The 15,054-nt window shown below is 33.3% G+C and overlaps 2 protein-coding genes across 2 annotated transcripts; both read right to left on the reverse strand.

Moving 5' to 3' along the window:
• Nucleotides 1–4,223: 4,223 nt before the first annotated feature.
• Nucleotides 4,224–8,932, reverse strand: LOC100259710 (succinate dehydrogenase assembly factor 2, mitochondrial). The gene is made up of 5 exons (XM_010648424.3): nucleotides 8,580–8,932; nucleotides 8,407–8,505; nucleotides 8,207–8,333; nucleotides 4,737–4,805; nucleotides 4,224–4,625 (listed from the first exon to the last, which is right to left on the reverse strand). The coding sequence occupies exons 1-5, from the start codon at nucleotides 8,699–8,701 to the stop codon at nucleotides 4,479–4,481; spliced, it is 564 nt and encodes a 187-aa protein (XP_010646726.1). The 5' UTR covers nucleotides 8,702–8,932; the 3' UTR covers nucleotides 4,224–4,478.
• Nucleotides 8,933–11,560: 2,628 nt separating this feature from the next.
• Nucleotides 11,561–13,936, reverse strand: LOC100254495 (uncharacterized). The gene is made up of 4 exons (XM_002277822.5): nucleotides 13,557–13,936; nucleotides 13,212–13,470; nucleotides 12,884–13,078; nucleotides 11,561–12,293 (listed from the first exon to the last, which is right to left on the reverse strand). The coding sequence occupies exons 1-4, from the start codon at nucleotides 13,646–13,648 to the stop codon at nucleotides 11,898–11,900; spliced, it is 942 nt and encodes a 313-aa protein (XP_002277858.1). The 5' UTR covers nucleotides 13,649–13,936; the 3' UTR covers nucleotides 11,561–11,897.
• Between the last annotated feature and the right edge of the window lie 1,118 nt (nucleotides 13,937–15,054).

Consider the following 15,054-nt stretch of genomic DNA (forward strand, 5'->3'; position numbering starts at 1 on the left):
TCCTCGTCTCTCTCCGTGGTGCCATCAATGAAGTGAAAGAGGTGAAGAAGGAGTCCAAACAGGGAATGAAAGCAAAGAGGAAGATGCAACCACAAACCCGAAACCCTAGACGCCTGGAGATGAAGCTGAACAGCCCTCACACGCGCGGTGAAAAGAGGAGGCGCCCTGAAGAGGTGAAACCCTGGGTTTCTAACCAAAACCCTAGCCCAAATCCATCCCAAAATGATGTCCTCAGCCTGCAAACGGGCTGAAATCTGGCCAAAAACTCTTCGGGAAGCAAGGATATGAAGGGGCGGGAAGCTAGTGAGGCGAAAATGGGAGAAATGAAGCGCGCGAGGGCCGTTTTAAGTTCTGACCCTCGACGAACCGGTCGACCGGTTACTAAACCGATCGACCGCCTTCGCCCCGTTATTGTATTTATAAAAAAGGGGGAAAAATAGTAATTTGATATTATTATTGTAACATGTACAAAATTAAATAAAATGAAGTTATTAAATAAAATAATTTAAATTATAATTATTATAAAAATATTGAATTGGATTTAGATTAGGTTTGGGTTGTTCGAATTTTTATTTGTATTTCACCTTAATTAAGTTTGGGGAAATAAAATTGTACCCTAAGATTATAAATAATTTTTGAACCTTATCCAAATTAAGGTTGGGTTAAGTCATGACAACTTGCCTAAATTGCACCTCCTAATTTCGATTATCCAAAAAAGACTTGATGGCCTATTGAAGAAAAAGGATCAAATGTCTATAACCCCTTAAATGAGGATTCAACATAAGATCAACATTTTTTAATCTAGTCAATTTTGGAACGACTTTGTGGGATTGAAATAAACTAACAAAAACCAACAAAGGTACAAAAACTGATGCATATGGTGGTAGCATAAGGTTATATAATTCATTAGTTACTTCTTTTATTCATGTTCTTTATGTCCATGTTGAAATGCGTTATTTAACCAAAAATTGCATCAAATGAATTGGAAGCCTATGTCTATACATGATAAGGTTGGGTTTTTTAAGGATCACAAGATCCATTTGGTGTTTGATGTGAGCTTGTCTGTGGGTAAGCCTATGTCTTGATCTATGTTGGGAATAGTAACAAAGAGAAGTCATATGTTTTGATCTAATCGCCATATCACATACCTAAACGAAAACAAAATGAATTACAATAACCGGTCGACCGGTTATATTCTACTGGTTGCATCTTTAGCTCAACCGGTAGCCACTAGCCCTTTTGGTGGCTGGATTCTCAAATGGCCAGTGGCTACCGGTTGAGATAAGTAGGAGACAGGTTGAAGAGAACCGGTCGACCGGTTAAGCTTTACTTGTATAAGTTGTAATTTGTTTGGATTCCTCCATAGATTCGTGTATTGATAGGGCAATTTGGCATTTTGCTACATGTAATTGCTCTTCCTTTGAAGGGACATCATTGTGGTAAACGAACATCCATATCAGCCAACATTTAGTTGCATGCAAGCGGTTATGAAATGATATCTAGAAAAATCGGAATGGGAAAATACTAAAAAATTCACAAGGGTACGAAGAATGTGAGGAATCCTCACATTCTTCGTACCCTCCCAAATCTCCATTTCTTTGGACTTTTTAAAATTTTTTGGGGCATCATATGGCTTGGATGTTGTTTAAATAGGTCCGTTACACTTAGAAGGTGATCAAATGATATCCGAAAAAATCGGAATCGAAAAAGACTTAAAAATTCACAAGGGTACGAAGAATATGAGGAATCCTCACATTCTTCGTACCCTCCCAAATCTCCACTTCTTTGGACTTTTTAAAATTTTTTGGAGCATCATATGGCTTGGATGTTGTTTAAATAGGTCTGTTACACTTAGAAGGTGGTCAAATGATATCCGGAAAAATCGAAATCCAAAAATACTAAAAAATTCACAAGGGTACGAAGAATGTGAGGAATCCTCACATTCTTCATACCCTCCCAAAACTCCACTTCTTTGGACTTTTTAAAATTTTTTGGGGCATGATATGGCTTGGATGTTGTTTAAATAGGTCCGTTACACTTAGAAGGTGTTCAAATGATATCCGGAAAAATCGGAATCGAAAAATACTAAAAAATTCACAAGGGTACGAAGAATGTGAGGAATCCTCACATTCTTCGTACCCTCCCAAATCTCCACTTCTTTGGACTTTTTAAAATTTTTTGGGGCATGATATGGCTTGGATGTTGTTTAAATAGGTCCGTTACACTTAGAAGGTGGTCAAATGATATCCGGAAAAATCGGAATCGAAAAATACTAAAAAATTCACAAGGGTACGAAGAATGTGAGGAATCCTCACATTCTTCGTACCCTCCCAAATCTCCACTTATTTGAAGTTTTAAAAATTTTGTTGGACTTCATATTCCTTGGATATTGTCTAAATAGGTTGATTCCACTTAGGTGGTGTTCGAATGAGTCCCGGAAAAATTCAAAGCCAAAAATATTGAAAAATTAGACAAGGTACGCAGAATGTGTGGAATGCTCACATTTTTCATACTCTCCCAAATCTCCACTTCTTTGAAGTTTTAAAATTTTTTTTGGACTTCATATGGCCTGGATATTGTTTAAATAGGTTGATTCCACTTAGGCGTTGTTTGAATGAGTCTCGGAAAAATCCAAATCCAAAAATATTATAAAATTGGACAGGGTACGAAGACTGTGAGAAACCCTCACCATTCTCCGCTTGTATGAGGGTGTGAAATGGATTCTTCAAAATTCAAAATGGTAATGTACGAAAAAATATTGTGAGGCGTTTTGATTTCCATATGGTTAGTAATTATACATTTTTCGTATTTTCAATATTTCAACTAATTTTTTTGTGTAATTCTATTTAAACGCTAAGAAATAATTTGGTCATATATTATCAATTAATAATTAGTACACAATTAATTTAATATAAATTTAATATTTATATTTTATATAATTTATTTATATTTTTTCTTTTTTTTTTTGACTTCATAAACAAATTATATTGCTTTTCACACTTCAAATATTTCTCAAATTTTGTCAACAAATTATTTGATGTTAAAATAAATTATATTTACTTTTCCTTAATTTATAAATTTTATCACCAAATTAGTTTGAATTTTTTTTTTGTTTATTTAAAATTTAATTTTTATCTTGGGTTTAATCACTTTATATTACAAAAAAAAACTGCTATTTATTTTTTCAAATTTCTCTTTATTTTTCTGTTGCACAAAAAAAATTCCCCAAACAAAATAATTACATTAAACAGGAATTTATAATTGGTTATTGTAATGGATGTAAAAATGTGTGTTGCATGGGATTAATTCCCATGGCAACCGGTTGGTGACCTGAAGAATTGGTTTTGTATAGTTTTTTATTATTTTTCCATGCCATGTGTCTTCATCTTATGAGCCCAAAAAAGTGGGTATGGTACCGAAAAAGCACTTTCGGTACCCTAGCATAACCCCTTTCTAAAATATTTACCAATCCTCTATCATCATATAGTCATTAATGTGAATTTTTTTTTTATAATGTAAAAACTAAAAAATCATCATTGATAACCGTAGTTTTAAAACAAAAAAAATAATAAAATGGAGCTTGATGTTGTACGGTCCTATTACTTTGACAAATATTTTAAACATGAGTTTAAATTGAAAATTTTGTTTTAAAAAACAGATTAATTTGATTGAAAACTCTTATGTTTCCTTAAATTCACAAATCATTTTAGGATCTTTTTCAATGCTTTCCAAATTAGCAACCTGAAGGTCCTGAACCACATCATTAGCTTCATACAAATACAGATACAGACCATTTACATAACTTCCGTCTTGGATTTTTTTTTTAAAAGAAATTAGTATTAATATGTTATAAGAATATTAGATAATAAAAAAAATGTGTACTGATATCCAAATCATATCCAAGTTTTTTTATTTTTTTCCTATAATTTATTTTTTTATACATATTTTTCTTTACATTATATTCAAAATTATATGACAGAGAATAATAGTAAACTATTGATGAAATATTGGGAACCCTAAATAAGGGGAATTTCGATGCTTTGTCACTCTTGGATTCTTCTTCAAGCATACCAGTTTTTAATTAATGAATAACAAAATGTCACTCATTTTCTCCTGCACCTTGTGAGTTGTGGGTGAGGAGGTGCTATCTTCACCTCAATTCACATCCTTCCAGTAAATAAAATGCTCATACCTTCAAATTCTCTATAAATTGGATCAGCCACTTGAACCCAGTTTCAAACTTTCAAGCTTTCAAATTAAATATATCCAACCAACACACAAAATTTTCATGCATCAGACCACAAATACAGAGCTCAGCCCCATAATAAGTTCCATATCTGTTGGCTTAACAATACCAGCCTTTATTTCTATTCTCAAGACTAGTCGGCGGAAGAAAAACAGTAACACTAAATAAATACATCTTTTATTCTTTATTACAGATTTATCCATAAGCTTCTATCCCAGAGCAGATGACAGAGCTACTGATTGCCAGACACAGGACTGTCTCGACCTTTCTTGATATCATCCCACCCCCTCACCCATGGCTTCCCAGGCATTGCCCGAGTTTCAGGAGCAGAATGGCTGTTCAGGTTGTTCATAACCTTTTCACGCACTGCACAGAACACCTATTAACAACAGATAGACCATGTCAAAATGTAGACCCACAAACATAATAAACAACAAAGAAAATCAACCAAAATAAACTCGAATTTTCACTTCTAAGTCATATATCTTACTGGATTTATGCTCACTGCCTCCGGGGGTTGCTCCTGACCTGTTAGCCACTTCCAGAGATCTGGGTTTTCCTGCAGTTAAAAGGTATAGAAAACATATCTTCATAAGAACTATTCAGTGAAGGACATTTGCTAAAGCTGACAGAACTTCCAAAGAATTAGTCCAAGGAAAATTTCACGATCATCGCATTATATATTATTAGAAAATGTCACAAATTCTTAACTAGATTCGTTTTTGTAAAGAATATTGTATAGAATATTTCCTAAGTTGATATATAGTAGTAATATTAGATTTTCTTATAGAATAAAGAAAATTATTAGGAATATCTCTATAAATATTCTAGGTCATAAGAGAAAAATGTTATGAAATAGAGATGAACTTGAAGACTATACGTGGTAGATAAAGATTTGAGGAAGAATGAGACACACTTGTGTAGATATAAGGAATTGGGAAACATGAGATGTTTTAAGAACTTAATAGTTATATCTGGTTTATGTCCTATGCAATATTCTATATGGTATAGTGGAGTGATTCTCTCTCATCCATGGATATGATTGGCCAAACCATGTTAAAATCTTGTGTACTTTTGTGTGAATTATTTTATCTTTATGTTTTTGAATTACTATTGTTTGCTCTGGCACAACATATATTAAAACAAGAAAGAATTGTATGAAAAACCACACCCTTTCCCTCCCCACAAATCATCATCCCTTTTTTTTCTTTCTTGATAGTCCAACATCAGGTGTAATATAAGATTCTAACAGTTGGGATAATAGGGAAACACTGTCATCCTCTAGCTAATCCAAATAATTACAAGGCGCTAAAAAAGCAGCAGAAATTATTGTAGGTTTGATCATAATATCATAGGTAGTTTGATCACAGATGCAAAATGTCTGAACTGGGACTTCTAATTTTATATGATACAGAAACTGTATCAAACCCAAATAACCAAGCAGGAAAACAGCAAAAACTTGATCATATCCATTCTAATTTCCACAACAGAACTGCAAACTGTCCAATTGATTATCCTAAGCAATTTCAATTTTATAGACCAAGAAAATAATCACCTAAAAATGGTAATGGCCATATCATCCTGCTCAAATTCTGACATACACCAGAGCAAGGATCTCAATGGAACTTCAAATTTTCACTCTGGAGCAAGAATGTTTCCAGTCCTTACAATGCATTTCCAACTTCACAGCCCACATGATTCACACCAATATTTAGCTTGCTTTAAAATTTTTACTTTCTCAACTTCCCATGAGTTCAACAATGTTATGCAGGAAACTGATTCCAAACTCAAAGTATCACCACGGTGTGTGAAGTAGGAACTTCTGGACATGCTACCCACCATATGTCCTATCTAAAAATGGAACAAATTTCACTTGTCTTCAATTAGCATGTGGAAGTTGACATAATCTAGGGAATTAATTTCCTGCATCACATAAAAATTCAAAATATTGACAAACCATTTTTGCCACATAAAATTCAATTGCATCTAAATACTAGATGTTCAAAAACTATTTTACCTCTTACATTTTTCATGCTTGGTTGTCTTCCAATTTCTTCATGTCATACATGAGGTTCCCCTAACAACCAAGGTCTCTAAAGAGAGCATACAGTATAGAACATAAACTCACATCTAGGTGTATGTTTTACGATATTGAAATATGACACACCATCCTGGGATTCTACTAACATATGACAGAATCTCCTGTTTTTATGACCAATTAAGTGTCCTCAGACTTTAAATACTCCTTTTCTGAATTATTCTTCATATGGTTCTCTCCATCCATCTCAACATCCATACATTACTTTGATTCAGATATTACGCTAACCACCACTTCCCGACTATATTTACACTTGTTCCAACCAGGTCTAATTTTTTTATCACTCATATCATATGCAATCTACTCTCCTTATGATTGAGCCAAGGACACAAAAGTTTCAATTTCAGAAATCACCATCCAATGTTATTCTTGGAATATACAGGAGTTGATCAGCAGTGGAAGCTATCGCTTATGGCCATGGTTCAGGTTTACCTCTAAAATGCAGGGTCCAGAGCAATGGCTTTCTCAGCCAGTGGCCTCCCCATTCTCTTGGTCTCCAACATCAATGGGGGCAATAGTATTGGTCTGGCACCAAAGGTGAAGTTGCCAAAATAAAAGTGGCAGCAGTGTTCTTGATAGTGAGTTTTCAACTAACATCTCCCACCTTGAAATTTGTTAATATCCTTTTTGCAAATAGACCTCAACCCTTGGATCTGGGTTGGACTTCCAATTCCACTTAGAAAGAACAAGAGAAAAAAAAAATGAATTAAGTGTCCCCAAAAATCCAATTTCCACTCCCTGATTATGGATTTCTAGCCTTAGTTTGGTTCTCAAACAAAAATCTCTAACTTTGAGAGTGAGAGAGAGAGAGAGAGAACAATGTTCCAGCTATGTAACTTCAAAAGAAAAATAAAAATCTTGGCAATTAAATCCCCATGTCACTGAGCCTTGGAACCTACCATCCTTCGTAGGAAACATACTAAAAGCATTCAGCATGATGATCAATCTCTTAAACAGAAAAACATTAACCACAAAGGATTTTTTTTAAGTTGGACAAAGATTTGGGAATACATTTAGATGTTATATTTATATAAATATATATATATATATATATATATATATATATATATATATATATTGTTGGTTAAAAATAAAGTGTAAGAAGAGTTACACTTTTGAAAAATAACTTTTGAAAATAAAGTGTAAGAAGGGTTACACTTTTAATGTGTGAATTAAACACATGATTAAGTTTTGAAATGTTACAAAACTTGAAAGGTTGAGGAAGACAATGAGTCTTCTCATCTTTGTAACTTTATAAACTTAAGAGGTTAAGTGTAAGAGAGTTACACATTTGAGATTAAATCATGTTTAATGTGTGAATTAAACATATGATTTAATTTTTGAATGTTACAAAGATGAAAAGATTGAGGAAGACAATGGGTTTTTTCTCATCCTTGTAACCATTTTTCAACCCTAAGAGTGCAATATATGACTTTTCTTCTTTTTGAAATCTTATGCAGAAAAGTGAAAAGGCTTGATCAATCCCAAGACTATTTCCATTAAGTTCCCTAAAGATTTCTAGAGGTGGGAGGAAATAGAGTCTTTGGACAAAGTTCCAAGAACTTGTTTGAGCCTTTGTTGTGTTCTTCTTCTTCTTGTTCTTATTTTGTAACTTTGAGAGTTTTATTGTATCAAAGTGAGTGTTTGAGAGTGTTTCTTTTCTCCATTGTATCCAACTTGTTTGATATCATTAGATAGTCATGCAATCCAATACACATCGCGAAGCCACAAATGCCATATTTTGTTGACAAATGAGGAGATGAAATGATAAACAGGAAAAGGGAAAAGCAAAGGAAACAACAAAAATCAAGCACAGCGATGGGTAAAAAGGGAGGGGGAGACAGCGTAGAAGAGAGAGTTACCAGGTCGAGAACGTGAACAAGTGATTTAATACCATTGTGATCCATGGAATGAATATGTTCCTCCACCCATTTTCCCAGAACCAAATCCAGTTCAAGAAACCCTCGCTGTTTGCTCCTGTATAACAGCCTTTTGCACATACCATTTACATAAATTGAATGCTATTTTGGTGGATAAGCAAACGATAAATAACTAAACCGACCTGTTAAACAAGCGCCTTTTGCTTTCTTCGTTGGACAGATCGATTTCTGGTGAATGGATGCTATCAGAAGAAAAGCCACAAATCCAATTAAATCGAGGCCTGCGAAAAACAAACATCAATAAGAGGAAATCGACAATTTCATACATGTTGAAACGTGGAGGAGGATAGAACACCTAGGAACAAGAGTCGTCTCAGAAGGGATCGGAGAGGTGGCGGAGACGGAGCCCCGGGGGGCGATGGCTGTCGAATTCAGAATCCGGTGAAGGCCAAGCACACCTCTTCTCAGACTGCCCATTTTGAGATGCCGAAAGACGTGTGCGGTTGGAGGGACCAGGGAGTGACAACAGAATAGAGAAACAAATAAAGGCCGCTGGGCTCACCGTGGCCCTTCCACGGCCACACGGCCCACACCAACACTACTAAATTATGTTTGTAAAACTGAAAATATTGTTGGTTTCCGTGCTTACGGTATAGGAGTCTTATTTTACCGATTCGAGGCTCAAATCCGTGCTCATTCCCAACTCCCAATCTGAGGCTCCCTTGAACTCATGATTTATAGCTTTAATACCATTTTTTTTTATATTAAAATTGTGATAATACATGAGCTATTGGCATCACTCTATCTCTAAATTTAACCATATTATTGCATTCCCAACATAAAATATTGTGTAGAAAATAAGAATCAAAATCACAAATCTATTTCATCATATTTTCTAATATTTGTCTTTAAAAACACTGTTTTTAAGTTAACCAAAGAAATACATTTTTTTTATATTATTTTATTAAGGTAAAAGTGTTTAATAAGCTATTTTTAAAAATAAAAACTTGTTTAGATATGTTGTTTTTTAAAAATGATTTTTTTATTTTGATTTTATAAAAATATTTTAAATTCAATTTATATAATATTAATTTATTTTAATTCAAGTCTTATTAAAACTTAAAATGATTTTGTAATTTCAAATAAATTGAAATATATATATATAGTTTTTAGTAAAATATAAATAGTAATAATATAATAAAATCATATACTATTTTAGTGTATGTTAGAAAAATATGGGTATTAATATCTTTGTAGAAGCATTTTTTTTTTGTTAAAAATAACTAATAATAATAATTATAAATATTTTATTTAAAATGAATTAGGAATAAAGTTTATTCTTTTTTAACATATAAATCAGTTAAGTTTACCATTTATATACACATTTGTACTCAATTATGTTTTAATTCAATCTAAATTTAATTGAATTGATTTTTTAAAATTCTAAATTAATTTTAAAAAGTTATTAGACTCATTAATAAATTCAATACAAAGTGTCATTTGATTTAAAATTAATTTATTTAGTGAAAATTTATAATAATATAATTATGTGTAGAAAAAAAATAATAGTCACTATGAACATTTTTTATTTATAAATTTTTTGAATTAATGGGTTTATTATTTGAATTTTAAATTATTTTTAAAAATTACTAGATTTTTTAATGAATCCAACTTGTTAAGTCTTATTTAATTTGAACTTTATTTGTTTAGTAAAAAAATTGAAAAAATGTGATCCTATGTAGGATAGAAACAATAGAATAATTTTAAGCTAATTTGATTTCATAAATTTTTTGTATTAATTATATCACTATTTGGATTTTAAGTTATTTTAAAAAATTATTAGATTTGTTAATAAATCTCAGGTATTAAGTTTTGCTTGATTTGAAATTTATTTACTTAATAAAAAAATTGTAAAAATATGATATATGTGAGGATGAAATTAATCAAGTCATTTAAAATAAAATTTAATATATAAATTTTTAATATTATTGAATTTGATGACTTTCTAGTACTAATTAAATCGATTTTTGAGTTTCAAATTGTTTTTTTAAATGAATAAAGTTTATTTATTAGGTATAGATTGATTTTAAATTTATTTATTTAATGAAAATTTTTAGAGAAGTTACAAAAAATTTTAGAAAAATATATAATTTAAAGGAAAATTATATTTGAAGATTTTCAATATTGATATTAATTCATGGGAGAGAAGAATAATGATAGATGTTTAATTATATTTATTTATTTTTATTACATTTTTAAATTTCTCAATGTTTCCTTTTGTAGTTAAAAATAATTTGTTTTTAAAATTTGTTCTTTATTTCACAATGTTTTTAAAAAAACTGGAAAAAAAAATAATGACAAAATAATGTCATAATTTTATTTTATTTTTTAAAAATCTGCTTTTCAAACTTAAAAATGTTTTTTAATCACCTGACCAAACAGATTATTAGTGTCTACCAAATAAATCTTTGATTTTTATCCTCATTTCCAATAGGCAACATAAATAGGAGCAATAGATGAGAAATGGAAGGTATTTCCTATTCCCATTTACTTGAGGACCGAACAGAATCTTAAGCCATGTTAGATTTTCTAAAAATTTGAAAGAAAATGTAAGGGAAAGAAAATATAAAGAAAAAGTGGAAGAAAAGAAAAAATAAAAGAAAATAAAAAAATAGATTTAAAATTAATAAATTATTTTTATATATTTCTTCAAACTCATTTTACTTAATTTTTTCTATTATATAAGGATTAAATAGTTTTAAAATATATAATTTTTTAATTAATTTTAATTATATTTAATTTTCTTTAAAAAAAATTTATAATGAAATCGAGAAAACTATTTTTCTTTGTATTTTTTTTTCTTTCCTAGGTACTTTTCAGGAACCAAACATAACCTTAAAGGTCTAAGACGGTGGTTTAAAAATTAACAGCAACCTACATGATTTTATGATGACATTAAGGTATTCACCGTAGATATTGCTAGATGCTGTCCCGAATCCATGACATCCTAAAAGACCAAGCTATGCCATATTTTCCTATCACGAGATATTGTGGAAGGAAAACACTAAACAGCACAAGATTTGAAATTTCTTTTGCCACGGGTGTCCCTGGAAAAGCCTAACACAGAAAAATGTTTTGGGGCTGGTAAAACAAAAATTTGGAATGATAAAAAGAAGCAGCTCCAGCCTTCCAAGGCTCTTAAAAAAATTACAACAAAACTAGCAATAACAGTGACTGCACTTGGGGCTGGTGGTCTCAACAATTAGGGATCCTCACTCCAGTCAACATAGGGAGAAAAACAGTTCACATATGAAACCGACAAGCTACCATTGGGCATAAGTAAATGGGGTTGCTCACATGCTATAGATAGTTTTAATAAAGTGCATTTCATGGATTACAACATTGGACACTGCCTTCTGATTCCTCCGATTGTACAAGAAATCCACACATCCTAAAAATTGGTTCCGAGACATTCCCAATAATCATATGACAGTTTCTCCATCACATATTAGTAGAATCCTTCCAGTGCAGAAAGCACTTCATAGGGCATCCTTCTTTTTTTTTTCTCCACAAGTTCTAAATTTTTCACTTGCCTGTTGTAAAATCTGACATCATTTGTAGGGGAAACTAGAAATGGTCCTCCAGCCTGGTATGAGTCTTCCACCTCACTTCTTTAGAAATGTACCTCCCGTCTCTCAGCAAAAATTTTCCCCGTTACAGATTGGTCTGGAAGCAAGGCTAGCCAGACACCTGTGTCAGCACCTTCCTCAACCGAAACGTTGCCTGCCCAACCAGTCATGGCAGTTTTTACCCAACCTGGGCAGTAGCAGTTGATAAAAATCTTCTCACCCTCTGGTCGATCTGAGAGGACCTTTGCCATTATCCTAGTGTAACAATTAACAGCAAGTTTGGACACTGAGTAGTCAGTAAATGTTTGCGGCCATCCAGCTGAGGTCCAAGTTCCATCTTTTACTTGTTCTACAAAAGTGTGTACCATCTGATCAATCACTTCCTCTGAGAGGGAGTCCACATCTTCTAGTTGTCCTCTCAAAGCAGAGTCTTCAATTTTCTGTCAGAATCAAATGAACTTTGAATACTTTGATATGGAGGACCAGGTGTGCAGAAGCAACTCATATGATATTGACTTGTAACTATTCTCTTACAGCTCTATCATTATATGATTAAAAGTGAAGTATCATAACACAAATTTCAAGCATGCTGAACATATGGCACCCAATTTCCACCATAGCAGATTGCTTCAGCAATCATTTATACAAAAAATTAAAACATTCGGGCAAAGAAGGATTGGAGTTCAATATAGATGAAGGTCCAATGCCTTGAATTTATACAAAAAATTAAAACATTCGGGCAAAGAAGTATGTCTCTCCCTTTTTGCAACTGTCGTTGAATTCCAGAATACAAATGCCTCTTTTTTCACATGCAAGAAGCAGCATCATTTTACTATAAAATGAGGGTAATCAGCTACAGCTTCTTTCTAGGGAAAGAAGATAAATGGAGGCAGAGTGGAGATGAGGTTATGAGCCTTTTTGGACCCAAAATCTCAGTGGAACGCTCGCTAGAACAAACAATAATTTTTCATGTGTACATCACAAGCCAAATTCGAGAGAGAATTAAAGATGGGGACAAGTTTTTACTTACATTGCGTCTGCCATTAATTCTACCCAGTCGTGAGCTGACATTGACAATACGAGCACCAGAAGCAGAAGGCTTCATCAATGGGACCATAGCTTTAATCACATTTTTGGTGCCAAAATAGTTGGTGGCAATAACGTTCTCTGCATTTTCAACAGAATTCTCTGACCCCATATTATAGTTAACACCAGCATTGTTTATCTGCAAAATGCAACTAATTTCACTCCTTCCATTCCACCCTATTGGCCTTGGATCCATAATGTAGTCGTTGGAGGCTTAGACCCAAATTAAATCAAGCTCAAGAAATAATAATAAAATGGAATAGAAATCTTACGAGAATGTCGACAAAGCCATAGTTCTGCTGCACCCATTCAGCAAACTGTTCGATAGATGAAGGATCAAGAACATCCAACTGATGGGAGACAGCATTGAAGCCTCCTTCTTGCAAAACACTCGCAGCTTCACGGCCAATGGCACTGTCTCTGGATGTGAGTATGACAGTCAATCCATGCCCACAGAGCTGGCGGGCAATCTCGAATCCTATGCCTCTGTTAGCGCCGGTGACCACAGCAATGGTCTCAGAGTTCCACCACCTGCGAGACCCTTTGCCTCATAATCAGAATCTTACACAAAGGAATTGGAAAGGGAGGGGGGGGTAGAGAGATGAATATGGGAATACCTCTGGTGATCGGAATAAGGAATGGTACGGAAAAGGGAAATCTCTTGCTGTCTCTGCTTTCTGCGCTCCTCAGCTCGCTCTTTTCTCCCCATCTCAGCTCTGCCTGGATCTCTTTACCCAAACAGCGGAGAGTTATGGTATTGGTGCAGGAATAATAAGGCAGATAATGTTATGTGCTTTCCCTGTGTTTCCCGTATGAGAGGAAGGAGCTGGTCATAGGCTGAAGCAACAACTTCGGTCAAAACGCTTCATTTTTAGGATCCGCCTTCATCTCCCTTCTCGCTCTCCAATCTCCGTCCATTTTAGCCCTCCTCCTAATTTCTCTGCCACCTATCTCATTCTCACTAGGGTTTGCAGTCTTTTTTAGTTTTTAACCTTTGTGATATGACAAGTAACAACTATTGGGCTGTGCCAAAAATTATGGGCCTCTTTGAAATTAGGCACCCTTTTATATATCCTAATCCAGTCTCCATTCCATATACTTTATATTCCTAATCTATTCTCCTTTATTTCGATCTAATTTTATTTTATTTATACCTTAATTTTGCATGTTTATATATTACTAAATAAATTTATATCATTTGATATCCTAAAATTTAGTCCTAAATCAATTTTTTATTCAAAAAAATATTGCACAGAATTTTAAGTAGAAAATATTTTTCTTTTTTAAAAAAAATAGTGTTTTAAGGAATAAATTTGAAGTGTTTTCAAATGTATTTTTATCAAATATTTTGAGAAATAATTAAAAATTTGCAAAATATTTTGAAATATTTCATATTATATAGTTGTAGACCCCCCCATTTGGGTGCTATTTCATGCAGCTCATTCTGGCCACGTGTCACTCCCGGATTAGTCAATATAGAATCAAAATAGTGGAGTTGATGGACCAATTAGGGGAAGACACCTGTAAAGGTGATTCTGAGAAAATCGGCTAACCTCTCTACCCAAATAGTTGGTTATTTTTGGGTAGAGAGAGGGGGCAGAGAGGTTGCCAGCTGCTTTGGTGAGAAGAAAAAGAGAGGTTAGCTAAAAAAAAAAAAAAAACAGGAGGAGATATCCTTTGAAAGGGAAAAGAAAAAGCCAGACGGTGAGAAGGAGGATTCCAGGGAGTTTTGAGAGGGTTTTTTTTAAGCATTGTATCCTTTCTTTGGAGGGGAGGGAGAGGGAACTTGAAAGAGGATTTTTGTTGCTGTAGAGAGGGCATCCGATTGAAGAGGGAGTTTTGAGAGAGATTTTATTAGAGAGATCCTAGAGTTGAAGAAGAGGAGGAGACGGGGGAAGGCTTATTAGTGAGGAGATATTTTGAGTGTGTTCTTGAGCTTGAGAGAAGAAGCAAGGAGGTCACAGAGAGCAGGACAGATAGTTTCAGGTATGGCCATTTATGGTTTTTCCTGTATATTCTCTCATCTTTCGTATTTCTCCTGTTTATTTTCTATGATTTGATCTCTGCTTGTTGGGTTGTTGTGTTTTGATGATTACTAGTTTAACTTATGGAGAG

This window comes from Vitis vinifera, chromosome 17, assembly GCF_030704535.1.
Source record: "Vitis vinifera cultivar Pinot Noir 40024 chromosome 17, ASM3070453v1".
Taxonomy (NCBI): Eukaryota; Viridiplantae; Streptophyta; class Magnoliopsida; order Vitales; family Vitaceae; genus Vitis; species Vitis vinifera.